This window comes from Silene latifolia, chromosome 8 (assembly GCF_048544455.1).
Source record: "Silene latifolia isolate original U9 population chromosome 8, ASM4854445v1, whole genome shotgun sequence".
Taxonomy (NCBI): Eukaryota; Viridiplantae; Streptophyta; class Magnoliopsida; order Caryophyllales; family Caryophyllaceae; genus Silene; species Silene latifolia.
This window is the reverse complement of record NC_133533.1, coordinates 79,144,604-79,172,184: the sequence shown is the minus strand read 5'-3', so window position 1 is coordinate 79,172,184 and position 27,581 is coordinate 79,144,604. Positions and strand designations below refer to the sequence as shown.

General features: G+C 35.5%; 3 protein-coding genes across 3 annotated transcripts; all 3 read right to left on the bottom strand.

The window, feature by feature from the left end:
• Window positions 1–6,641: 6,641 nt before the first annotated feature.
• Window positions 6,642–7,142, bottom strand: LOC141595412 (uncharacterized). The gene has a single exon (XM_074415376.1). The coding sequence runs from the start codon at window positions 7,140–7,142 to the stop codon at window positions 6,642–6,644; it is 501 nt and encodes a 166-aa protein (XP_074271477.1).
• Window positions 7,143–9,048: 1,906 nt separating this feature from the next.
• LOC141595411 (protein FAR1-RELATED SEQUENCE 1-like) lies at window positions 9,049–10,444 on the bottom strand. The gene is made up of 2 exons (XM_074415375.1): window positions 9,979–10,444; window positions 9,049–9,689 (listed from the first exon to the last, which is right to left on the bottom strand). Exons 1-2 carry the CDS (start codon window positions 10,442–10,444, stop codon window positions 9,049–9,051), a joined length of 1,107 nt encoding a protein of 368 aa, XP_074271476.1.
• A 27-nt stretch (window positions 10,445–10,471) lies between these two features.
• LOC141595410 (protein FAR1-RELATED SEQUENCE 5-like) lies at window positions 10,472–12,775 on the bottom strand. Its single transcript, XM_074415374.1, has 3 exons — window positions 12,733–12,775; window positions 11,733–12,217; window positions 10,472–11,128 (listed from the first exon to the last, which is right to left on the bottom strand). The coding sequence occupies exons 1-3, from the start codon at window positions 12,773–12,775 to the stop codon at window positions 10,472–10,474; spliced, it is 1,185 nt and encodes a 394-aa protein (XP_074271475.1).
• Window positions 12,776–27,581: the final 14,806 nt, after the last annotated feature.

Genomic DNA, 27,581 nt, shown 5'->3' with positions numbered 1-27,581 from the left:
TGATGGATTGAGTTGGGTTATATCTTACAATCCTAGGAAAGTTTGGGTCCCGGAGCCGAATCGATTAGATTGTACAACACCTACAAGTCGACTTAGTCTTCCCTACTCAACAACATGCATGGTCTAATGAGACTCGAGTTGGTTTATGTCTTACAAGTCTCATTGAAAAGATAGGTGATGGGTAAAAAATGCAAGGATTCATAGGCTCGCATTTCATCAAACATAACATGTGCATGAGTTGAGATCATAACAAGCAAGCAAATAAACCATGAAAGCATATTAATTTAAGCATGAATCATTCCCCATGTTGGTTTCCCCTAATTACCCATTAACCCTAGCTAGGTGACTACTCACTCATTATCATGTTGAACATGCTAGCGAGGTTGTCAATCATACCAACAAAGTGAAACATGATGAACAAATGAAAGTAATTAGCAATAATTAAAAAGGGATTAAGAGAATTATACCTACTAATGATTCCAATAATAAAGCAAAGAATAAAAGAAGTACTTGATGCTTGATTGAGAGGTTGTCAATCTCCCAATAATAACCCAAATAATCTTCAATTACCCAAAATAAAGGATGAACAAAAGAGAGATTAAGGAAATAAAACTTGTATTAAAACTTGATTAATTTTTGATTACAAAACTAAAGAGAGATTTGATTGATATTAACTACCCTAGAGTTTGATAAGAAGAACATGCTCTTCTAATTAGACTAATGGGGTATTTATAGTGGGGATTAGGTGTAGGAATTAGGGTTAACAAAGGGCTTAAATGACGATTAAGTCCCTACTTAGGGAAACGCCGGTATTTTTGGAAGGATGGGCATCTTTCTTTGAAGCTTGAAAAACGAAGTTGTGCTGCCTTGGAATCCGTGCGTCTTAGGCTCGGGACGGCCGGATTCGTGAGTTGCTGGCCGGGCGTCATTGGGAGAAGACGGGCATCTTCTGGTTGTTGCTGCCCGGGCGTCTTGTAAGGAAGACGCACGGATTGTGGCTTGGTGGACGGGCGTCTTCTTGAGAAGACGCACGGATTGTCATGCAGCGTGCTTTCTTCTTCTTTTCTTCCCTTTTCTTCATAAAATCCTTGGGGATTTCCTCCGGGATGCAAGGATCTTTTCTCATCATTGCCCATCTACTATAATATGTACAAAGGCCTTCTAATCTTGTCTCTCCTTGATGCTTGGTCATTGAATTCGATCAATTTAGTCTCGTTTTGCCATGAAAATGCAAGGTTTACACTCCTTTCCTACCAAGGACACAAAACCTGAAAGAATATGCAAAACAAAGAACTAAAGACAATAAATGACCCAAATATGCACTAAAAAGCATGGGAACAAGGCTAATTCGGGGACTAAATATGCTCTAATTATGGTCACATCAACAATGTCATAGATAAGTTTGATCTTTGTCACCAACCTTTAATTTCTTATTATTCACTTGTAATATATCTGTGATTTGATCTAAGATATAAATTCCATTCATGGAAACTGCTTTGCCATAAACCATTTCATTAAAAGAGAAAATACAGCTATTGTACTTTATTGAAAATGAAAAACCGTCTTTATCAAGTACGGAAACAGAAATAATATTCTTAGATAAACTGGGTACATAGTAACCGTTATATAAATATAACTCCAAACCACTCGGGAGCTGGATTACGTATGTTCCCTTTGAGACTGCAGCAACTCTTGCTCCATTCCCGACTCGCAGGTCCACATCACCCTTTGCGAGAGGTGTGATATTTTTTAGGCCCTGCAACTAATTACACAGATGAGAACCACAACCAGTATCAAGTACCCAAGTTCCGAAACTTGCATGGTTAATCTCAATCATATGAATATAAGATGACATATCAACAGGAGTGACGCGGCGTGCTTTTATATCCTCACCGCCCTTGCTCTTTTCCTTGCCTTGTGAGCCACTAGTCTCACCAGGCCCACTCTTACCGTTTCCTGACTTCTTAAACTTTGGCTTTCCTACAGTTAGGTCGCCGTGAGCTTTGCCTTTACCCTTATTCTTGTTGGAAATCATAACATCTTGCTTCATGCTCCCACTCAATTTCATATCTTTCTCGGTCTGCGCGAGAAGTGAGTAGCTTATGAGGACTTTTCTTCATGTCATTCATTAGTAATTTGCCCTGAAGAGGGCAAAACCATCATGAAGTGAATGAAGCATACGGTCAATGACTATGCTCTCACTGATTTTGCAATCAAGTGCCTCTAGTTTCTCGATATTCTCAATCATGTTAAGAATGTGTGGGCTAACCGGTTGGCCCTTCTGGAGTTTCGCATCAAAGAAGCGACAGGTATGCTCATAAGTAACGATTCTCGGTGCTTTTGAGAACTCATTAGTGAGTGTGGTGAAAATCTTGTTTGCACCTTGTGCAATGAAGCGTCTTTGCAAATTGGTTTCCATTGCAAACATGAGTACGTTCTTTATCGCACCCGCTTCCATGACGAAGTCACTATAAGCAAGTGACTCGTTAGCTCTTGTATTGGGGCCTGGGTTTGGCGGTATTGGCTCAGTTAAGTACTTGAGCTTACCGTCAGCAATGGCAGCATTCCGTAATGATGCCTCCCAGTCCGCAAAGTTGGACCCGTCATTCTTTAGTCGGGTGGACTGATTCATGTGGTCCATGAAAGTTTTGAGCCAGAACTCGCATGCAAGTGTGGCACTTGGCATATGGATTTTGTTATTTCCAGCCATTTGTTGTAAGCAGTATTATCAATATAAAACGAATTCTACACTGCGAAAAGAAGAATAAAAACATAATAAGCATACTCATCGTTATGATTTAAGTCTAATGCAAAACTATTATAAGCGAAGACTCAAGCATTTATACAATTGACCTCCCTCAAGAATTATATAAATGATCCCAAGACTCAATTATCTGTAAATTGATAAGCCAACCTCTTGGCTAATTCTACTGTTAGAATTCTTGGTTGATAAATTTCTGTAAATTCTATCTATAGTCCATCATAATCACGAGAAACTCTTCGGATTATAATGTTGAGGTAAAATAAGACAACACAAACTACTTACCCAACGTAGAAGGGGTCACATGGAGAGTAAGGTCCTATATGTCTACCGACGAAGAAGGGATTCATAGTTGTTTGGCCTTATAAAGACTAGTCTCAATTTTATTTTAGAGGAAGATCACATCAACTTTATTTTAATTCATTTTAAGTGAACTAATATCTAGCATGAGAGAATGAATAAATTAAAATGATGGCTTAAAATAGTGTGACATCTTTATGTCCATGATAACTAACATTCAATCTATATGAGTCAATTTTCATGCATATAAGTAGGTGGTTTGGTTTAGGCAGAATATGATGCACTAACTATCATGCGAAGAAAAGCAACGAGAATGGAAAAACGTAAAACAAAAATAAAGTCCTAGTGTGGCCTATCTACCAAAATGAACATAAATACAACTTTGGAATCCTTCCTAGGACCCGAGAAGCTTGTCTTGATGTTCCATCTTGGTCCATGTAGCGGGAGTGAGCAATCCAATCTCCATCTTTAGTCTTCTCAAAATTACAAATAAAAATTACAAAATAAACCTATTTACATTCTAATTTCAAAAACATAATACTAAAGAAAAACCAAAGGAGATTCGAGATCTCAAATTACATCAAGACTATGTTTCCATCATTACGAAAATATAATCAACTAAGGCCACACTAGGTAATACAAAATTACAACCGATTGCAAAAATACGTAAATAAACCATTCAACAATTCATACAACTAAATAAAAATGCATCAACTATAAATTAATCATTCAAGACATAATTCCTTAATTATGTAGAGTAATTTATCCAAACCACCTATTTAAATGATCAAATTATGTGACAATTCCTCAATTACTCACAATAATTCCAATCTTAATTCACATTAACCTATAATATGAATTAATCTAACATTATTTTAAACCTCTTTAAAATAATTTGGGTATCTCAAATTTTGTGAACCTTTTTCACAACAAACAATCATACATTATAGATTTAATGTATAAAGATTATTGGCCAAAATACAAAAAAAATTTTTTTTTTAAAATGCTCTCGACATTGCTCAAAACAAAAAAAAAACAGTTTTTTTTTTTAAATGCCCTAAATACAAAAAAAAAAAAAAAACAGATTTTTTTTTCTTTTTAAAAGCCCGCGGCATTCAGCCATTTCTTTTCTCGAAAAAAAAACTTTTTATGTGAACAAAATGTTTAATGTTGCTAATATAATAAGATTGGCATAATCATCATCTTTTAATTTAAACATAGATTCAAACTAGATGATTCAATTTAACCTCTTAAAATGAATATCTAAATTATGATTAAATCGATTATCCGAATGTTTGATTCATCACAATTGATTTGAACATTATTAAATTAATGAATCATGATTCTAAACAACAATTTAAAACCATGTATGCCAAAAACTATATAGCAAAACAAATGAACATCATCTATCAAAACGATTTCCATTTACATTTTAATTTAATTCTAATTAAATCAAAACATCTACAAATTTATCATATTATCATCTTAACATATTTAAACAACAATATCAATAAATCAAATGGAAACTAAACATCAAAAAAAAAAAAAAAAAAAAAAAAAAAAACTCTCGGCACAAAAAAAAAATTGTCACGGCCGAAAGTTTTTTTTTGTTTCAAAATTTTTTTGTTTAAATCCATTTATGAAAATCATATAAAATAATTTCGTGGCCTATGCTCTGATACCACTTATAGGAAATATCGGTATACTTCATCAAGAAATTCGGATTATAACGAAATTATAATTATGAAATTACGAGTCATAAACGAAATTGCATAAACAAAAAGAATAGAGATTAGAATCAACCTTCGGTCCTAGCAATTAGGCCTAAGAACAAATATCGAGATCGATATTCTCCTAATCGTTACACCCAAAATGCTTTGAGAAATGCCTATCTTTTTGCTAGAATGAGATCCCTAATTTCTAATGATTTTAGGGTTTTTGTGATGTGAGAAAATTAGGTCAAAAAGAAGTGAGTAAAAAATGATCTCACCTCTCCTCTTTAACCGTCCAAATGAAAGCAAATTAAGGAAGATATTTTTCTTATTTTTTTCTCCCTTTGACCGAAAAAACCACCAACCAAAATAAGGAGATAATCTTCTTATTTTGGTAGTTCTCATATTGTATAAAATGTGTATAATTATCAATTGTCGTTTATGTCGTCACGTATTAATAAGTCCACACACAACAGTTTGTAGTCGATTTATTAATACCGGTCTGACATCATTTAATATGACAATTTCGTATAATATATACATTAACTATAAATATCGCATATTTATAATTTGCTAATTAAATATAATCAAAATTACGTTTAATTACGAATTAACATCTTAATTCGTTTAAGCTAACATTATATACATTAATTAAATATAACAGTTTATATTCAATTTACGAATTAACAATTAATTCGTCTCAGCTAATATTATTTAATTGTATTAAATAATCGTCTCATCATCACATTGACTAACTTTTTAGTCAAATATATGGATTAACCTTTTAGTCATATAAGGCATCAATGTGATTACATTTTCATAAAATCACATCTCTCAAACACATCCTTTAGGTGTGACTTTTAGGGACCAGTTGATCACCGTCATCAGTATGATAATAACGTCAAACTTCTAGCAAGCCAACCGTTATTAGTAAACGTTAATCAACTAATAAAATACTAAGTATACCCTGTGAACCTATAAGAGATTTATATACGTTATCACACTAACTGTGGAGGACACTAGCTCCAACATTCAACTCACTCAAATTGAAACTTCAACCAAGCAGATGAAAAGAAAAAACCAAAGTCAACTTTTGAAACTTTAACGACGCATTCTGAAATTTTAACTCACAACTTTTGAAACTTTAACCTAAACTATTCACATTTCAAGTGACTCTTCCACATTCTGAAACTTTAAGCATCAACTTCGAAATTTCATCTCACTTTAGTTGAAACTTTACCCAAGCAGATAATAATAAAATCCCAAAGTCAACTTTTGAAACTTTGACGACGCATTTCGAAATTTTAACTCACAAACTTTGAAACGTCAACCAATAATATTTAAATTCCATTTGAATTGTCTACATTCTGAAATTTCAAAATGTTGAAACTTCAACTACGTAGATAATTTTTAAATTCCACTATTAACTTTTAAGATGTATTTTGAAATTTCAACTCACAAATTTCAAAACTTCAACCAATAATATTTAAATTTCATGTGAATTGTTCACATTCTGAAACTTTAAGCACCAACTGTGAAACTTCAACTCACTCATGTTGAAACTTCAAATAAGCAGCTAATATTTAAATTCCAAAGCAATACTTTTAAAATTTCATGCATGAACCTGGAAATTGTACATGAATAACTGTGAAACTACAACACTGCATGGGATTTTTCAATTCCAAAATTGGCTACTTTAAATTTCACCATAAACTTCAGAATTTATAAATAAAAAAATTCGAACTTCAACAATGACATTCAAATTTAGAATAGTCCTACTTCAGGATTTTCAAAAACTCTGTCTTACAACACAAACATCTACTTCCTTTGCATACAAAAGATTAACTTCAAAGTTTTACCAAAAATCCTTAGACATTCACTTCATGAATACATTTTAATATAAAAAATTTTCTACTCCTCCACAAGTCGTCTACTTCTTCTTTTTCCTCCTCCTCTTCTTCAGATGATTCCGACAATTGCGGTGGACGCTCAGCAAAAGGGTTAGGACAGTTCCTCTTGTCATGATGTGCCATTTGCTTATAATTATTACACATGCGTTTCGGCTTACTGGCAATTGCAACGGCCTTCGTCTTACTAGACAAAATCCTTTTCCCACTTCCTTTGTTTTCGGAATATTTAGGTGGCAGTATTGAAATCTCCTCACTTGTTTTACAACCAAGTAATTTCTCCATTTGCTGTTGTTTATTCAACTTCTCACCAACCGGTGTCAGCTTCTCTCTAAATTCCCTTATTAAATTAGTCAGGCCTTCAACGTCTTCCTTTTTCTTATCAACAAGCACTCCAATTGTTTCGTGAAATTCCGACCACAATTTTGTCATATGAAGTTGCTTACTGTCTACAATATCCATGTCATCTGTACACTCCCCGGTACAATTATAGTCACCACTCCGCAATGCATCCTTTGTCCATCTCCTAGCAATCCCAGATTTCGGAATATTTTTTACCCCATTATCGGAATAAATCCAAATTATGTGCCTGCAGAGTAGTCCTTTCCTCTCAAAAATTTACAGGAATAGCACGCCTCAAAAGTCCCTGAGTTAGCAAATGAATTGAAACTTTCATGACTAACAGAAACTTTATTACTTATACTTTGAAACTTTAATACAATTTCATGAAATTCTACTACTTCAACTACGTAAAACACTTTTTAACAAGTGATAAATCAACAACGTACTAAATTACTCATACCTGGGTTATATTTCGACCCTTGGATCATAATAAATCAAAGATTGGCCGGCGCTATCTGTGTATCCAACTGGCTGTGACCCTTGTATTATCCGATATGAACAAAGTTCGAGCATAAACCATGGACAATGTGAAGATATTTATTGCTGAAAAGGAAAGCTTATGGAAAGTCGTATATGCTAGGCGTAAAGTTTCGAAGATCTTGAATAAAAAATAACAATGTTTTATTAATATTTCATGTAGCCTACTACTGTTTGATCATGTGTACTGTTTTGAATGTACTTAAATTTGTACTAGCTATACTTTTCTAGCAGGATCAACATTAAATGAAAAAAGTCTGCAAGTTTTCAGTTGAAACTTTTTGGCCATCGTTTGAAATGTTAGTTTAAAAATTTTGTAACTTTATTGAATTTTCCAGTCTGAAATTTTAAGCCTCAACTTTGAAATGTCAACTGAGTCATGTTGAAACTTCAACTAAGCATGTAATAATAAAATTCAAAACTAAACTTCTGAAACATTGACGAAGGATTTTAAAACTTTAAATCAAAAATTTTCAAATTTCAGCCAACAATATTTAAATTTATAATATTTAAATTCCAATTTTAAATACTGAAACTTTGACAGCACATTTTGAAATTTTAATTCACAACTTTTGTAATTTCAACCTAAAATATTTCACTTCCAAGTGAATTCTCCACATTGTGAAACTTTAACCGTCAACATTGAAATTTCAACTCACTGAAGTTGAAACTTCAACCAAACGGATGAAAATAAAAAATCCAAAGTCACTTTTTGAAACTTTGAGGACACTTTCTGAAATTTTAACTCATAACTGTTGAAACTTTAACCTAAGCTATTCACATTTCAAGTGACTCCTCCAGATTCTGAAACTTTAAACATCAACTTCGAAATTTCAATTTACACAAGTTGAAACTTCAATCAAAGATAGAATAATAAAATCCCAAAGACAACTTCTGAAACTTTGACGACGCTTTTCGAAATTTTAACTCACAAACTTTGAAACGTCATCCAATAATATTTAAATTCCATTTCAATTGTCGACAATCTGAAACTTTAATCCTCACCTTTGAAATTTCAACTGCCTCATGTTAAATCTTCAACTACGTAGATATTTTTTAAATTCCACTATTAACTCTTCAAACTTTTAAGACGTATTTTGAAATTTCACCTCACAAATTTCAAACAATCATACAATAATATTTAAAATTCATGAGAACTGTTCACATTCTGAAACTTTATGCACCAACAGTGAAACTTCAACTAACTCATGTTGAAACTTCAAAGCAATATTTTTAAAAATTCATGCCTGAACCTGGAAATTGTAAAAGAATAACTGTGAAACTTCAACATTGCATGGGATTTTTCAATCCAAAGATTGGCTACCTTAAATTTCACCATAAACTTCAAAATTTTAAAATACAAAAAATCGAACATAGACCCTGACTACACAAACATCTACTTCCCTTGCATACAACAGATTAACTTCAAAGTTTTACCAAAAAAACTAGGACATTAACTTCACGAATACATTTTAATATAAAAAAATTCCTACTCCTCCGACAAGTCTTCTAGTTCTTCCTCTTCCTCCTCCTCTTCTTCAGATGATTCCGACAATTGCGGTGGACGCTCAGCAAAAGGGTTAGGACAGTTCCTCTTGTCATGGTGTGCCATTTGCTTGCAATTATTGCACATGCGTTTCGGCTTACTGGCAATTGCAATGGCCTTCGCCTTACTAGACAAAATCCTTTTCCCACTCCCTTTGTTTTTGGAATATTTAGGTGGCAGTATAGAAATCTCCTTACTTGCTTTACAACCAAGTAATTTCTCCATTTCATGTTGTTTATTCAACTTCTCACCTACCGGTGTCAGCTTCTCTCTAAATTCCCTTATTAAATTACTAAGACCTTCAACGTCTTCCTTTTCCTTATCAACAAGCACTCCAATTGTTTCGTGAATTTCCGACCACAATTTTGTCATCTGAAGTTGCTTACTGTCTACAATATCCATGTCATTTGTACACTCCCCGGTACTATAGTCACCACTCCGCAATGCATCCTTTGTCCATCTCCTAGCAATCGCAGATTCCGGAATTTCATTTACCCCATTACCGGAATAAATCCAAATTATGTGCCTGCAGAGTACTCCATTCCTCTCAAAAAGTTTACAGGAACAGCTCGCCTCAAAAGTCCCTGAGTTAGCAAATGAAATTGAAACTTTCATGACTAAAAGAAACTTTATTACTTACACTTTGAAACTTTAAGACAATTTCATGAAATTCTAATACTTCAACTATCTAAAACAATTCTTAACAAGTAATAAATCAACGTACTAATACTTCACCTATGTAAAACTTTAAACATAGTTTTATGAAATTTAAACTTTGAAACTTTAAGACAATTTCATGAAATTCTAATACTTCAACTATGTAAAACACTTCTTAACAAGTAATAAATCTGCTACGTACTAAATTACTCATACCTGGGTTATACTGAATATCAAAATTACGGCCTCCCAATGAATCCTTCAAGGTAGTAACCTCTAAGTTGTTCGACTCCAAGAAACCCTTGCAACTAAATCCACCAATTGCATTCTTTAACTCCTCTTGAAACTCCTCGAAAATATCATGTGTGTAAATCTTCGCACCATCAGTCTCTATTGCCAACTTACTGCATAACTTTGGGTTTGAATGACGGTTTTCGTTATCAAGCCTCTTCTGGTTGTGTCTTTGTTGGTCCAAAGCACTTTCAAAGCGCATCCAAAACTCAACAAGAGTACCATTTCTCCCCTCAAACCTCTTGAAAAAACTGTTTTCACTTTCCGACCGTTGTGTCATCCTCATAATACCACTCATTCTCAAGTCCTTACAGTGCGCCATCACCCACTGCCTCCTTATATCATAGCAGTCCGTAAACCATTCAATGTCAATGGGTACGTGTTCCTCCATTATTGCTGACCATATATTGTCGAACTCCTATGCTTCAAGTTCCTCGTCCCATACAATAACATTTAACTTTTTTAGAAATACCTGGTAATCTTTCCTTTTGCTACCATACTTATAGGGAACCTTATTCATAATGTGCCACATGCAGAACCGGTGTCGTGCTGTCTTGAATTTTTCGGGTACTGACGCAATTATTCCAGGATCTTGATCTGTTATGATGTACTCTGGTTCCTTTCCCCGCATAGCAATCAAAAACCTCTCGAACACCCAATTAAACGGTTCCGTAGTTTCTTTTGCTATAAGGGCACAACAGAAAGTTATTGATCGTTTATGGTTGTCAATCCCTGTGAAGGGAGTGAAAACCATCTTGTACTTGTTAGTGGAGTAAGTAGGGTCGTAAGAAACGGCATCTCCAAAGACAGAGTAGTTCCTCCTAGCAATTCCATCCGCCCAAATTGCGCGTCGTAGGCTACCATCTACGTCAACATCATAGTCGAAGTAGAAGTCTGGCCGAGTCTCTGCCATGTTCTTGAAGTGATCAATGAAAAGTTGTTCGTCTCTTTCATGAATAAAACACTTTATGTCTCTTTGAAAATTTTTGAAGTCGTTCAAACTAGCCCCTATATTGTGGTACCCGTTAACAACCTCCTTACACATTCTGTAAGTCCTTGTTGCTCCAATATTCAGCTGCAATGAATTAACAAACCAACCTCGAACGTAAATTAAATTCACACTCGAACATTCAAACGTCTACATCGATAATTTCTACCTATCAGTTGTACAAACTTTAACCCTGTTCAGTAAAATTCATTCTCACAAATGTAACTGTCAATGAAACTTTAACCGTTCCATTCAAAAATTCAACACTCTTTTCTGAAACTTTAACTGAGGTCATGGAAAAAAAAATAACAACATTATCTTTCCCGACTTTTAACACCCAAGCTGAGTACTAAAACTTTAGAGGTTAACTTTAAAATTTTAACGACAAATTTTGCAACTTCAACACAGTTCATGTCTGCAAACTGCCACATATAGCACTGAAACTTTTAAAGACAATTTTGAAAGTCTAATTCACATTTTGTGAAACATTAAATCTATTTCCGGAAATTCAACTACATATTTCAGTAATGGAACTTTATGCGTGAACTACGAAATTGTAATATACAAAAATTAAAACATCAACAACTTACAACATAAAAACTATGACACCATAACACACACTCGCTATTGAAACTTTAATAGTACATTGTGAAACTTTAAACGTAAAATTTTAAAACTTTAAGCTACTAACCCTTGAATTTGAGACAATTAGTCCCATGTGATACTTGGAAATGTTTTTGGATAATTTTTGAAACTCCCTATCTTTGACAGCAACAAGCTCGTGATTATGTTCTTCATGAAACCGGTCCACTAAAAGCACACCATTCTTCAAAAATAACCTCATCCGAGCTTTACAACCAATCCTCTTAAGCTTATTTCTTCTCTCCTGCTTACTTCCATCTTCTTCCTTACCCGGACTTTCGTTACTTGATTTTGTAAACCCCTCCCTATTACAAACCAATAGTTTTGATTTTATAGTACCGTCACGCCACTTTTTAGTCGTGTATTTTCTCACATCGAACCCAACCCCAAGTGCGTACACCTTATAAAATGTTATAGCTTCCTCAATATCCTCAAACTCCATCCCAATGTATGGTGTAAATACGTCCTCCAACTGCTTACAAAATTCTTCCTCTGACACCGGTGGAATTATTTCATCATCTGCATCAGCTGTAACTGACGACACAAACAAATCAAAAAACTAAAATATCAGTAAAAAAAAAAAAGCCTACTCAAAGGAAACTATACCAACGTACTAACATATCAGTAACATATCAATAAAAAAAAATTCGGCTGATTACCCACGTAATAACATAGCAGTAAAAAAAATCTGCTCAAAAAACTCTAATGTACAACACCTAAAACTTAAGTTAAGCCAAAATTGTCAAAAACCCTAATCCAAAAACTACTGCCAACGACCACTCGTCTCCCCTCCATCGTCTAAAAAAAAGTTATGTAGCCTTTTTCCCTTACCTTCGTTCCTCTCCCTTTTCTAATATGTCTACATACAAACACCACATGTTCATCTGTCACCCCCAAAAAAAATATAAAGATAAATTTCACACCATGCAAATATTACAACTACATACATTACATATTACTATTCATATAAACACAATTCGATTTCTGACAATACAGACGTTTAACTAGTAAATATCTCTATAGAACAATTAAATTACGAGTACTCATACCGTTCTCAATAGCCTCATAAGCCACAATCTCCATATCAGCCATGAAATATAAGTAATGAACTAAATAGAGGATGAATATGGTCGAAAATTTAAGGAAATATTAAAGAACTAAGTAAAGGATGAAAGGATGTTATTAAACCAGTATGAAGAATAATTTTTTAGGGAATAATATGAGGAAGAAGAAAGGGTTAGAGAGAAGGTTACAGTTGAACGTGAAAGGAGATATTACAGTTGTGCTAATGAATACGAGGTAATCAGTGTTGGGAGAATAAAAAGTGTATTCATTATGATTAATAGTTGATTTCTTTTTTCTTTTTTTTACATAAAACTCAAACACATCTCAGCCCTTGCTTTCACCTAATCCAATGGCCAAAAAACGGACTTAGGGACTCATATATTTGAGTGGACTCATTTGAACTTGGCTATATATATATATATATATATATATATATATATATATATATATATATATATATATATATATATATATATATATATATATATATATATACATAGAGAGAGAGAGAGAGAGAGAGAGAGAGAGAGATTGGATTTGGTGATTTTGGTTCTTATGGTGAGTTGTGAGTTGGGGAATCTCATTATAGATTATATTAGAGATGAGTGGCCAAGATCAAATCTTACATGTTATATAAAACCATTGTCATTTACTTATTTTCTCTTTTTTCTAATGTTACTTTTTTTTTACTTTAATTTTTTTTTCTCTTTTTTTTACCTCGTGTAATTATGCTTTTTTTTACCACTTTGATTTTTGTTTTCTCTTATGTTTTTCTTTAATTTACTCATTATGTTACCTTTTTTTCTTTTTCTTTTTGTACCGGATTTTTTTTACTTGAAATTTTTTTTACTCTTATTTTTTTTACCTCGTGTTATTATACTATTATTGTGCTTTTTTTTTACCTGGATTTTTTTTACGACTTTGATTTTTTTCTCTCTTTTTTTTTTTACCACATGTTATTGTGTTGTTATTGTTATTCCGCTGTTATTGTGATGTTATTCTGCTGTTACTTTGATTTTTTTTACGATTTTGATGTTTTTTTTCTCTTTTTTTACCATATGTTATTGTGCTGTTATTGTTATTCCGTTGTTATTGTGATGTTATTCTGCTGTTACTGTGAATTTTTTTACGACTTTGATTTTTTTTTCTTTTTTTTTACCACGTGTTATTGTGTTGATATTCTACTGTTATTCTGCTGTGTTATTGTGATGTTATTCCGGTGTCACTTTTTTTTTTACTACTTTGATTTTTTTTGCTACTTTGATGTTATTGTGATGTTATTCCGGCGCCGCTTTGATTTTTTTTTTTACGACTTTGATTTTTTTTTCTTTTTTTTACCACGTGTTATTGTGCTGTTATTCTATTGTTATTCTGCTGTTATTGTGATGTTATTCCGGTGTCACTTTGATTTTTTTTACTACTTTGATTTTTTTGTTTTTTTAAACCGCATGCTATTGTGCTGTTATTGTGTTGTTATTCTTCAGGTTTGTTTACCAAGCACAATTCAATGTAACAAAGGTATCATTCATTTACTTACGAGTCGCAACACCATGATACCTACCATTCATGTTTCATCTCATCATAACATACCATTTACATATAATCATAAAAAAATCACAAGTATTCAAAAATTATTTCAACATCTGACCTTTACTATCTAAGGTCTTTGAAGCATTGCTGCCGGATTTCTCCACGACTTTGATTTTTTTTTCCACGTGTTATTGTGTTGTTATTCTGCTGTTATTGTGATGTTATTTCGGTTTCACTTTGATTTTTTTTACTACTTTGATTTTTTTACTCTCTTTTTTACCGCGTGTTATTGTGCTGTTATTCTGGTGTTATTGTGATGTTATTCCGGTGCCACTTTGATTTTTTTTACGACTTTGATTTTTTTTTTACCACGTGTTATTGTGCCGTTATTCTACTGTTATTCCGATGTCACTTTGATTTTTTTTACTACTTTAATTTTTTACTCTTTTTTTTACGGCATGTTTTAGATAAGGGTTGTTTTGATGGAGCTAAGGAGGGGCTATAGTGGGTTATAGTTCTTGATGCTAATCTTTTAGATAAGGGTTGTTTTGATGTTGTCGTGAAGAACCGTGCCAGTGTTTTCCGCACAGTATATTCCTCCCATGATGCTGCTACAGATTCACAGGTTAATCAGTGTTACTTCTTTTCTTTCATGTCCTTTTCCGAAGGTTTACGTTTATAGGGCTTTTTCCACACAACATCTCCTTTTCATCATGCTGATGCAGTCCCACAGATTAATCTGGTGTAGTTCCTTTTCTTTTCTTGTTTCTTTTGCGTCTTTTTTCAGGAAGGTTGTTTTTTAAAGAGCTTATTTCCTAACTTATGGTGATGTAGTTCAACTTTATCTGAAAGCATAATTCTGTATAAAGCTATGTTAAGAGTTTAATTTATACGATTATCAATTATTTAGTCTTTAATTACAAACTGTCGTTCTGGTTCGCAAACAGTTTTGAGATGGAAGTATCTCGAGCATAACAAACCATCATCATCCATTAGAAAACCCGATACGATGTCGAAACCGTACTCAACTCACCATTTTCTCTTCACTTTGACCTTCGTTCTCTACAAAACAAATTCAAAAACAAACTCGAAACAACTCGCCGTAATCATACACTACACCAATCACCACCATTTCTGATTGCCACCATCAACTACCACCTCACGACTTCATTTACCGCTACCACTCGCCCTCCGTCCCGATGTTCCCATTCCTACTCAAAACTAGGCACTCCATCGTCCCTCTTCATTCTTGCAAAACGAAAAAAATAACTCTCAGCCTCGTGACACAACAAACCACCATCGTCCCCGTAACCACCATTCACAAATTCAATTACCATCACCATCGACATTAACAACGATTACTAACAACGCGAAAACCCGAACTACTACCATCATCACCGTCAATCACACAATCTACACTGTTAATCAAACATTACTCACAGCCGTGAGCAACCTTCGACCACTACGCACCACTGTTCTCCTGTTTTCAAATTAATTAGGAATTCATTAATGAATTAAATCGAAAAATACCGGATGGAAACGGCGGAGAAAAGAATGGCAGAAAATCAAGAGGAAAATCATAATCATGATCATTATTAGTAGCTGACGATATATTTCCGAAACGCGAAGCAAACATTACTCGCATTTGATGCAGATTTATTGCTGGGATTATCATCAACTTGATTGTGATTAGGATCTTGATCTTAATTATTGTTGTTGTTCATCATGAGATTAGAGATTTTTCTTTATTTTAATGGCATAAGTTTGTGTTTGCTGGAGTTTCGTTTGATCTGGCGAGATTTTTATCGACTGTGTTTATGAGATTAAATCACAGCCCTTGAATTTTCTTTTTGAATGGTTGAGATTTTCCAAACTCACAACTCACCGTAAGAACCAAACTCACGAGATCCCGCCTCTCTCTCTCTCTCTCTCTCTCTCTCTCTCTATCTATCTATCTATCTATCTATCTATCTATCTATCTATCTATCTATCTATCTATATATATATATATATATATATATATATATATATATATATATATATATATATATAGAAATTGCATCAAGTGAGTCTAGGTATCTTAGGTGAGTCTAGCATCTTAATCTCAGACATTAGATCAAGTCCTAATCAACGGCTGAGATTAAATCTCAAAAATTATAATTAGACTATATAAGGCTCAGATTTCACGCTGCTAACCTTACAATTCTGTTTCACTTTCTCTCTCTTCATTCACACTTTTTCTCTCTCTACGAATTTCCCTCTGTTTTTCTTCGTTCTCGCATAAAACAAATCCAGCAAAAAATATACACAAATAATTTTCCTTTTCAATTCATCATTCAATTATTTCTACAGTTCAATCGTTCTCAGTTTTTGCTTGATGGTTGATACTCCTATGGATGCCGATTCTAATGAAAATAGTTTCCGCGCAGGTAATCGCTTTCTGTTTTTGCTTTATCCTTTTCTTCGATTATAATCGTGATTGTTTTTCCTGTCAAATTTGATTAGAATCGTTGTTTTCTCTCTTCAATTTGCAATTTCGCTTTATCCTTTGCTTTCGTGATAATCGTTGTTGTTTTCCGTCATATTTGATCGAATTTGATTATAATCTATGTTTTTGCTGCAAATTCGGTTTTTCCTTTGCTTTGCTTCTAATCGTCCTAGTTTTCTTCGTCAAATTACATCGGATTTGATTATAATCGTTGTTTTCTTTCTTGAATTTGCAATTTCGCTTTATCCTTTGCTTTCATTATCATCGGTGTTGTTCTCCGTCAAATTCGATCGAATTTGATTTGTAATCGTCTTTCTCTGCAAATTTGCTTTATTCTTTCCGTAGATTAAAATCGTCCTTGGTTTTCCCGTTGAAATTAGCAATACGCTGCTACGCTGATATTAATTTTGCAAAACATTTTCAAAACTCCTTTGCTTTTGAGCTCTTCTCTCTGTTCCACCTGTGTGCATATTCCTGTTCTGCTGTCAATGCTAATGTCACCACATTGTAGCAGTCTCACTGTTACTGTAACATTCATTAGTTGCTTTATCGTTACATTCCATCAATTTTGATTATACTTGTCTTTATTCTGTTGCTTTTCAGTTTTTTAGGTTAATCGATTTTATGTTTGCTTCAATTTTAATGAAATTCGTTCACTTATACTTCAATTTACGGTCTGCTTTCCTTTGATTATACTCTTACTTGCTTTTCTCTTAAATATTAGGTCAAATATCCTCGTCTTTGTTGATTTTCACGTTCAAATTCGGTCAAATTTCATTATATTTGACCTCTTTTCCTGTTTTGTATATTCCTGTCCCGCTGTCTGTATATTCCTGTTCTGCTGTCAATGCTTACAGGCTCAGCTTGTTACAATATCAATGTTACTGTAACACAATCACATATATTCATTTTCCATTTCACATATAACATATGCTGTACCACTTCTGGATGTCCTCTTTTATTACTGTAACAATGTTACTCTTTGTAATACCACCGTTGTATTTCAGGTCACTAATACTCGTATTTTCCTTTTTGTATTACGAGTCAATCTTTGTCACTCAACCCCATTCTACGCCAATTGTCCAAGAGCAACCCAATCCTCAACCAAATAATCGCTTGTTCTGTCTCACACGCCTAATAGAGGTGAGCGCCGGGATGCGTGTGGTTGAGCACAAGTTTAGACCTACCATTGGTGCGCGGTTTCGCCTCCTTAAGGTGGCATCAAGTTCTACGAGGTTTATGCTCGGGCATGCGGATTTACCCCTCGGAAGCACAGTACGAAAACACTACGAGGTGGTGTTGCACACCAAAAATTCGTAGTCTGCAACCGTCAAGGGTTCAGGGAATCTAAACCGAAACAGCGTCCCAGAACCAAGGATGATGAGAATATGGGTGATGGTTCGTCCACAGCTAGTACAAGCTTTACACACGAGTTAAAATCACAAGAATTGGATGCCGAGCATACGTCAGATTTGCCCTTCTACATGGCCTTGATGGCCCAGCTATGATTGACGAGTTTTCTGAAGTCCACAATCATCGTCTCACCTCTGTCTGTAACAGAGATCTCGATAAGATTTCACGATCCCTTGATATGTTCCAGAAGACGCTTATCTTGGACAACTCCAAGTTGAATATTGGCGCTGAATTGACCTTTAGACAGGTTAAGGAACTTGTCAATGGGTATGAAAATATCGGTGCTACATTGATAGATTTTAAGAACTTTCAAAGAGATATCAAGTGCTACATTGGGTTAAGAGATGCTGACCTTTTCATCGATCGACTCGAGAAACTCAAAGCAACCCAACCCCAGTTCTACTTCGCCTATGATGTTGATCCGCAAAACCGTCTAACAAAGTTCTTTTGGGCTGATGCTACATGTATTAGAAACTACTCATTCTTTGGGGATGCTGTTAGCTTCGACCCTACTTACGGAACCAACAAGTATGATATGGTTTTTACACCATTCACAGGTGTTAATCACCACAGAAAGTCGGTGTTGTTTGCCGGTTGTCTCCTGTTACACGAGGATGACATCTCCTTCCAATGGACCTTTCAGCATTTCTTGACTGCCATGGGACAAAAGAGCCGCAGCTTCATGATCACGGATCAATGCCCTGGCATAAAGAAGGTAATAGTGTGACAATGTTATCAGAATACTTACTTAAGATTATTGTACCGAACTTTCGACTCCAACTACCACTGTTCCATCTCTTCCTCTTTTACAAGGTTATTCAATAACAATGTCACTGTAACTAAATTACTAACATATAATTTACTCACTTGCTCTTTCCCTATCACTTTGGTCAATATCACGTTCGACTTGTCGTTTCATTATGCCTGGCATACAACAGGCTTTCCTTCGTTTTTCAAGACAGCTAGGCATCGTTATTGTATGTGGCATATTACACAAAAGATCACGGACAAAGTTGGTTCAGCACTCTGCAGAGACACGGACTTCCTTGCTCGCTTCAACGCTGTTGTTTGGGACCCTGATATGGAGCCGTCGGAGTTCGAAGAGAAGTGGCGGAAGGTCATTTAGATTTCGAGTGGAAGATAATGATTGGTTGACTACAATGTTCGACTTACGACACCATTGGATTCCTGCCTACCATCGTGACCTTGCCTTGGGCTGCATATTAAGAACAACACAAATCGAAAGTACAAATTCATTTTTCAAGCGCTATGAGAATCACTTTGGTACACTAATCGAATTTTGGATGAGGTAAACAACTCTTTTTCATTCCTTACAGATTGCCGGGAACAAAGTATGTTACAAAGTACCATTGTTTCATTGTTACATAAATAATTTGTTGCCGAATCCTTGTTGCATTAAAACCAGGTTCCAAATCTGCTATGGACCAAAGCAGCTATATACACGAAGGTGCGATGATTATAACAAATGACCACTCATTCCCCGAGCTTAAGACAGAATTACCTATAGAAAAGCATGGCGCTATTATATACACACATGTTGTGTTCAAGGTGTTCCAAGAAGAAGTAATGGCGGCCGATTCATGTGGTGTTGATGACTTTAGGAAGGAGGAGCATGTGCGCATAATTCATGTAATCGATCTTTGAGACAGATGACTTTTCAAGGTGAGGTTGGACCTTAGAAGCACGGATGCGATATGCGAGTGTAAACTGTTCGAAAGAATTGGATTACTCTGCAGGCATATTTTGTGGGTGTACAAGGGCAAAGGAATTGGGCGAATACCAAGCAAATACATTGTAGATCGTTGGCTAAATAACACACACGCAGCGAACAGGTTTGATTCGAAAACATTATTATTTGTGATGTTTTTGACTTGTTACAATGGTTGTTTTACTGATAACATTGTAACCATAATTTCTTAAAGTAACATTGTCACCATGATAAACAAGAAACTGCTTTTTTTACTTCCGAGCTTGATTCGAATGGGAATGTCATTGAGGATTCATATATGGCTACGTCGATAACGATTATTTGTGCAATGTATGGTCAGAGTTGCGTCAGATAGTTGGTGTTCTCAAAACTTTACCTGTTGAACACACGGAAGAGTTAGCATCCCTCCTAGTTGAGTTCCGGCAGAAGTTATGTATTGAACCGCTTACAAAAGACTAAGAGATGGAGATGCTGTTGGGCTGCAGCTCGTCGTCTAAAGTCACTATCCACCCTCCGGAACAAGCACGCAACAAGGGCGGTGGAAAAAGATTGAAGTCGGCTAAACAACAGGCCATTGAAAAAGCAGCCAAGCCAAAGAGGCTATGTGCATACTGCAAAGAAAGAGTTACCCACGACGGAGAACATGCCCTCTTCGCATAATCGATGTAGCCGCCGAGAAAGCGACTAAAAAGAAAAAGTTTGATATCAAGTTATGATGTTACAAAGAATATTGTAACCTTAGCAATAATTAGTAGGATTTTGTGTTCTTTGTGACAATAATATGTCACAAAGAAAAATAAAAAGTAGAATTGTGTCTTCTTTGTGGCAATAACATGTCACAAGAAAAAAGTCATTCCATTGTCCTACATCATAGTTAACATTTTATACAAAGACTTACAACATTTTATACAAGAACACATATTGTTTTAGGACCATTTTCCGTCCCGTTTTAGGAGCATATTTCCTAAGTTTTACAAAGAATATTATACAATTTGTTATACGATTTGTTTTGTTTAAGGAAAAGGGTTTAGGGTTGGATTAGGCGGCTCCGCGTAGCGGTTCCGCCTAATCCAACCCTAAACCCTTTTCCGTCCCGTTTTAGGAGCGTTTTTCCCCAAATTTACATCCCGTCCACGACAGTATCACCCGTCCTTCCCTAGGGTTTAGTTTTGGTTTTATCGTAACACTTTGTTGTACTACGAACAACCTTTGTTTAAGGAAAAGGGTTTAGGGTTGGATTAGGCGGCTCCGCGATGCGGTTCCGCCTAATCCAACCCTAAACCCTTTTCCGTCCCGTTTTAGGAGCGTTTTTCCCCAAATTTAAATCCCGTCCACGACAGGTATCACCCGTCCTTCCCTAGGGTTTAGTTTTGGTTTTTTTCGCACCACGATTTTTTTTTAAGGAAAAGGGTTTAGGGTTGGATTAGGCGGCTCCGTGAAGCGGTGCCGCCTAATCCAACCCTAAACCCTTTTCCGTCCCGTTTTAGGAGCGTTTTTCCCCAAATTTAAATCCCGTCCACGACAGGGTATCACCCGTCCTTCCCTAGGGTTTAGTTTTGGTTTTACTGTAACACTATTGTACTACGAACAACCTTTGTTTAAGGAAAAGGGTTTAGGGTTGGATTAGGCGGCTCCGCGAAGCGGTGCCGCCTAATCCAACCCTAAACCCTTTTTCGTCCCGTTTTAGGAGCGTTTTTCCCCAAATTTAAATCCCGTCCACGACAGGTATCACCCGTCCTTCCCTAGGGTTTAGTTTTGGTTTTATTTGTAACACTCGTTGTACTACGAACAACCTTTGTTTAAGGAAAAGGGTTTAGGGTTGGATTAGGCGGCTCCGCGAGACGGTGCCGCCTAATCCAACCCTAAACCCTTTTCCGTCCCGTTTTAGGAGCGTTTTTCCCCAAATTTTAATCCCGTCCACGACAGGGTATCACCCGTCCTTCCCTAGCGGAGCCGCCTAATCCAACCCTAAACCCTTTTCCGTCCCGTTTTAGGAGCGTTTTTCCCCAAATTTAAATCCCGTCCACGACAGGGTATCACCCGTCCTTCCCTAGGGTTTAGTTTTGGGTTTATCAGAACACCTTGTTGTACTACGAACAACCTTTGTTTAAGGAAAAGTGTTTAGGGTTGGATTAGGCGGCTCCGCGGCGGTGCCGCCTAATCCAACCCTAAACCCTTTTCCGTCCCGTTTTAGGAGCGTTTTTCCCCAAATTTACATCCCGTCCACGACAGGGTATCACCCGTCCTTCCCTAGGGTTTAGTTTTGGTTTTATCTTGTAACACTCTTGTTGTACTACGAACAACCTTTGTTTAAGGAAAAGGGTTTAGGGTTGGATTAGGCGGCTCCGCAAGCGGGCCGCCTTATCCAACCCTAAACCCTTTTCCATCCCGTTTAGGAGCGTTTTTCCCCAAATTTAAATCCCGTCCACGACAGGGTATCACCCGTCCTTCCCTAGGGTTTAGTTTTGGTTTTTTTTTCCACGATTTTTTTAAGGAAAAGGGTTTAGGGTTGGATTAGGCGGCTCCGCGAAGCGGTGCCGCCTAATCCAACCCTAAACCCTTTTCCGTCCCGTTTTAGGAGCGTTTTTCCTCAAATTTAAATCCCGTCCACGACAGGGTATCACCCGTCCTTCCCTAGGGTTTAGTTTTGGTTTTACTGTAACAACCTTTGTTTAAGGAAAAGGGTTTAGGGTTGGATTAGGCGAGAACCGCGGCGGTTCCGCCTAATCCAACCCTAAACCCTTTTCCGTCCCGTTTTAGGACCGTTTTTTGACAATTTTAAACATAGTTACATAATCGTTGTTCAATTTAATATACCACAATTCTAATAGTAAATTAGACAATTAACCGAATTAAGATGTCATTCATTAAAAACAAGTGTTCCAAACACGATTACAAAACGAAATACTTAGAAACAAGAAATGAGTTAACTTAAATATAAGTTGTCACAGTAAGCATAAACCGTAACGAAAAGAAATATTAAATCTTTTACTCCCTTCTTAGTCGTTTATTCACGGAGGAGAATGAATCACGCTTTCGCCCTCTAGCAACTCCCTTTTCAGATTATTCTTGTAACCTTCCATCTCTTCAATAGCTTTGACAACAAGAGGCCACTTCCTGTTAATCGAAGGGTTGAGTTTAGCATATGACTCCCTAAGAGCTGTAACACCAAGGAGAAATTGACGGTCTAAATCAGTTTCAGTGTACTTCTTCACTTATTTTCTTCTAGTCATTTCCCAATACACTTGTTTTCCGCCATCGAAACTTGATATGAGCTTCAAAGATTTTTCAAGTCATTTTCAAGCACTTGTACTGTTCCACCATTTCTATTACCTTACTATCAGATGATATAACCTGCTCAAGTAATGAATCTCTATGTCTTGTCATTTCTTCCAGTTCAAACTTGGTGTCTTCTAGTTTCCTTTGAATTCGTTCCATTTTTCTCTTGCTGCAACAAAAAAAAAAACACCTATTAAAACAGAAAAATAAACTGTTTTCCCTAAATTAGAGAAAACAAAATCTATTTATAAACAAACAGAAACTGTTTTCCCTCAATTAGAGCAAGGTTTTTAATATTACAAAAGATTTAAAAAAAATTAGACATGAAAAACCTTTGAATTTGTCTTGGCTTATTTTTTTTGTTTAGAAAATGAAGTGTAAATGTTGAATGAAAATGAGATTATTTATAGATAATTGAAAAAAACAGAACAATTTTAAAAAAAAAAAAAAAAAAAAAAATAACTGCCTTGAAACACGTCACTTTGAACAAAGTGCAAAACTGTTTTAGAAAGATAACTGCTGCAGATTGTAGAATTCAAAGCGTCAAAACCGTCTGTTACAGTAACATAATTGTGCTTTTTTACAATGACATTATTTATAGATAATTGTGAAAAACAAAACAGTTATTTTTTAAAAAAAAAATTAACTGCTTTAAAAACCACTTTTATTAACTGCTTTGAAAACTGTTTTTAAATAATGATTGATGTTAACCACGTGCATGTTCCCCATAATTAAGTCCAGTTATAAATGCTGCAGAGTGGCGAATTCAAAGCGTCAAAATCTTTTATTATAATTTTCATTTATTACTATCACAGTGTTACAGTAACATTATTTTCATTTTGTCTCGACTTTTTTTGTTTAAAAAAAAACACTTAACATTTTAAAAACTGTTTTCAAAATTAAATGCTTTAAACAAACAGTTAATTTTTGAATTCCAACAGACAAAATCAGACATGAAACTTATCCAACCCATGTTTCGTATTCCCTATGAAGTGCGATTATAACAAATTAAAAGAGTGAAGAATTCAAAACGTCAAATTATGTTTTCTCTTTTCACTCTTGAAATCACACCGTTAAAGAACATAGTTAATGAATTCTCGCATATAATAAGTTATCTTTATTACGGAATAAACTTATTTGTAATATATTCCAAAATATTCGAAAATATGTTCCACTTGTCTATGACAGACCACTATTACGTTGTTAAAGTAACATTGTTTTAGAGTACATCACTTGATTTTCACTTTAAAACGAAGTACAGGCATTTCGGTGTTGAGTGGCTTCGGTTCATTCTCAATCGGTGGTTCTTTGTCTGACAATTCATCTTCCGTTGCCTTCCCTTTGAGCATTCTAGCCGCTTCCCTCCTTGCGGCTATATCGCGATTGTTTTCTTTGATTTTTTGAAGATTTCAACGACGTCCAACAATTCAAATTTCCCGTATTTTGTTGATGTCAACCATGAGCAAACATGCAGCAATTTGGGAAGCACATGCCCGCCGATAAAATGTGTTGTTGAGCAAAGAAGACTTGTTTGCATATCCCAAAAATTGAGACTACTTGTCATAGTGATACAGGTGACTCTTCAAATACGGAAGCCCGTTTCGCCATTTAAACTTCACATTTACCACAGGGATAGCGGAGCATTTCGCTTACCCTCACGTCGCCCTTTGTGTCCAGGTAGTCACTCATGCAACCGGCCTGTCGAAAATGAACATTAATTTCCTTTTACTAGCAATTAAGAAATCGAGTAATCAACAATGTTACAAGATAGGTGTAATAAGAATAATCGAAACAACATAATAACGTTACGATATACGATATTCATCGTAACACTCGAAATCGAAACTCAAATCAAATCGTAAACATACAATTCGACAACTCGGGGGACTTACTCACGCCATTGCGATGTCGTAAGTGAATGAAGACTCCCAATTAGCATACGATTGACTGTCGATCACACTAATCTCTTTGTTGAGGAAATTAATACACACACAAAAGTAGTGATAGCCACCAAACAAGGTATAAAAATAAGTTCGGCATCAAGTCCGTAATTTGTAATTTGCCTTGCTCGCGTTGATGAAATTATCCCAAATTTCAAACAACTCGTTCTTTATATCGATCGTTCACTATCCTCCCGCATCACACCCAGAGAGCATGCTTTGTAGTTTTTAAAAAAAAAATGTAAGGGTTAGATTTCCCTTGTAAAAGAATCATATGTTCTTGAACAACCGGACATTTAACACCGATGCAACTTACCATGTGACCTAGTCCTAAGTAAAATATGGTTGGCCCTTTGCCCTTGTGCCTCTTTTTTCGTTCTCGACATAATTCAAGAGTAGAGACCAACATTCAAACACCATCCAATTTGTGTGACTCCTAGGACGTAGTGAGAGTATATCGCCTATTGTCAACCTCCTGTTGTCTCCAAACGCAGCCAGATCTCACCATTCTGAGAACCATAAGAGTCGATTACTCAAGAGTTTTCGCGAAAAATGTAACATAAACGATGTTTTAAAACCGGTTTACGAAACGATTATAACAAGAACACTTTCACAGTAACAACAAGTATTTTACCTTTTGTGGAAGTCGATATCATCCATAAACGCATAATCAAGAACGTGCCTTCTCGGATTAGTTGTCTTTGGACGACAGATTTCGATTTGCTCTCATAAATTCAGAGACTAGGAATATATCACCGTCAATTTCACCGTCACCTAGAGAACATCCCATAACATCATCTTTATGAAATTTAAATATTATCTCCTCATCTTCACCAATTGCTCTAGGAGAATGCTTGTAAGCAACCGACTTCACCCTCATTGTTTGGGCTCTTCCCCTTTTTGTTTTTCCTGTGGCTTCTTTGTTTTTTCCTCTTCCTTTTTTTCCTCTTCCTTTTTTCCTTCTTCTCTTCCAAATTCTTTTTTTGCAGCACTTTTCCTTCAAATGTTCCCTTTCATTCCTAAATTTTGATATCCTCCCTTGCACCTCTTTTCGTACTTGATTCAAGTCGCTAAGAACAAGTATTGCACATATTTCAAAGACGGTACAACATTCTTTTCCGTTCATCCCCCATTCGAGTCAAAAACCTTCCCCGTGTAGAAAGCCATGTGCATCATCATGAAAACCCCACAATCCACGTTTTTTGCAATGCTCTGCCATTTAAATTTCACATTCTTAAGTGGGAAACTTTCCACTTTGGAGCCTTTTGCAATTTGCATTTCTAACAACATTTTCCCCATGATATTTGCCTGCACAAAAAGTAATATACTGTATCTATGTTACTGTAACAATGATTGCCAAAATTATTAATGGAAATTTAAAGGTATAACATTGTCACTGTAAGTAGAGAAACTTACCGCATTTCTTGCCATTTTTGCTTTTCGGGATCTGGCATATAAGGGTTTGTTGTCTAGGTAGTCAACGGTTTTCGACATGAAATTTATGCAAGCACGTAAAAAAGTGGTCCTCCGTAAATGAGTGGAATGAATATCTGCAATTAAGCAGATATATATCATTGCTAAACAGAACTTCTATACACTCTACTTATATAAGAATTAAAAAAAAAATTATTAACAGTAATGTGGTTTACCATATCACAGTCGAAATTCAGTGGACTCTTGTTGTATTTGATCCACTGTGTGAAGGACAGCAAAACTTCACTTTCTAAATGTCTGTTTTGAATGGGTTTTCCAACAGACATAGTTGCTAATGCGTCCTACAAAAATAAATATAAATACAAAGTCAATAAACATTATAGAAACACAAAATCAATAAGAATAAAAATTTATTTATTACAGTAACATACAGATTGACCCAAGCCCATGAAGATCCTCAATGGTGTATCACTTGCTACATTTCTGGAGATGAGGTCATTGAGCAACATTGACCAACATTCAGTCACCATTATATAAATAAGCTCACCAGGAGCCAATGAAGTTAAATCTTCCCTTGGAATGAAGTGATACTTCCCATACGAGACAAGCCTTTCCCTGTTGGACAATGAGATGTAATAGTCAGAACACCTTTTAATAGAGTAACAGTTTAACAGTAACAACTATTCAGTTGAAACAGTATTCACTTGCAAAGTAAAACGTTTTGTTTATCACAGTGCAAGAGTAAATAAAGTACTCACGTATCTGAGAGGTTCTCGTCATCGTCGATAAAACAATAGTCAATTGTTTCTTTCCTAACTTCAAGGATAGGCGCCATTATCTCCTTGTGTTTTATCATACTCTTGGACACAAGTGTTAGATCCGGAGCCGGTAGGCCACATTCGATTGTGCAGCCGTAGCGAGGATCCATCACGCGCATCCAGTCTTCAGTTGTTTCGACATGTAACAAATAGTGGTCGCCAGTATCTTCGTCGTAATTGTCATACAGGATCTCATCACTGC

What these genes read in the sequence shown, in the direction of transcription:
- LOC141595412 (XM_074415376.1), bottom strand. Translation starts at nt 7,142, where the DNA reads ATGGATATTGTAGACAGTAAGCAACTTCATATGACAAAATTGTGGTCG.
- LOC141595411 (XM_074415375.1), bottom strand. Translation starts at nt 10,444, where the DNA reads ATGGAGGAACACGTACCCATTGACATTGAATGGTTTACGGACTGCTAT. An exon ending in TGATATTCAGTATAACCCAG is followed by an intron (nt 9,690 to 9,978) that starts GTATGAGTAATT and finishes TTGCTAACTCAG; the next exon opens with GGACTTTTGAGGCGAGCTGT.
- LOC141595410 (XM_074415374.1), bottom strand. Translation starts at nt 12,775, where the DNA reads ATGGCTGATATGGAGATTGTGGCTTATGAGGCTATTGAGAACG. An exon ending in TTATGAGGCTATTGAGAACG is followed by an intron (nt 12,218 to 12,732) that starts GTATGAGTACTC and finishes TTGTGTCGTCAG; the next exon opens with TTACAGCTGATGCAGATGAT. An exon ending in TAATTGTCTCAAATTCAAGG is followed by an intron (nt 11,129 to 11,732) that starts GTTAGTAGCTTA and finishes AATTCATTGCAG; the next exon opens with CTGAATATTGGAGCAACAAG.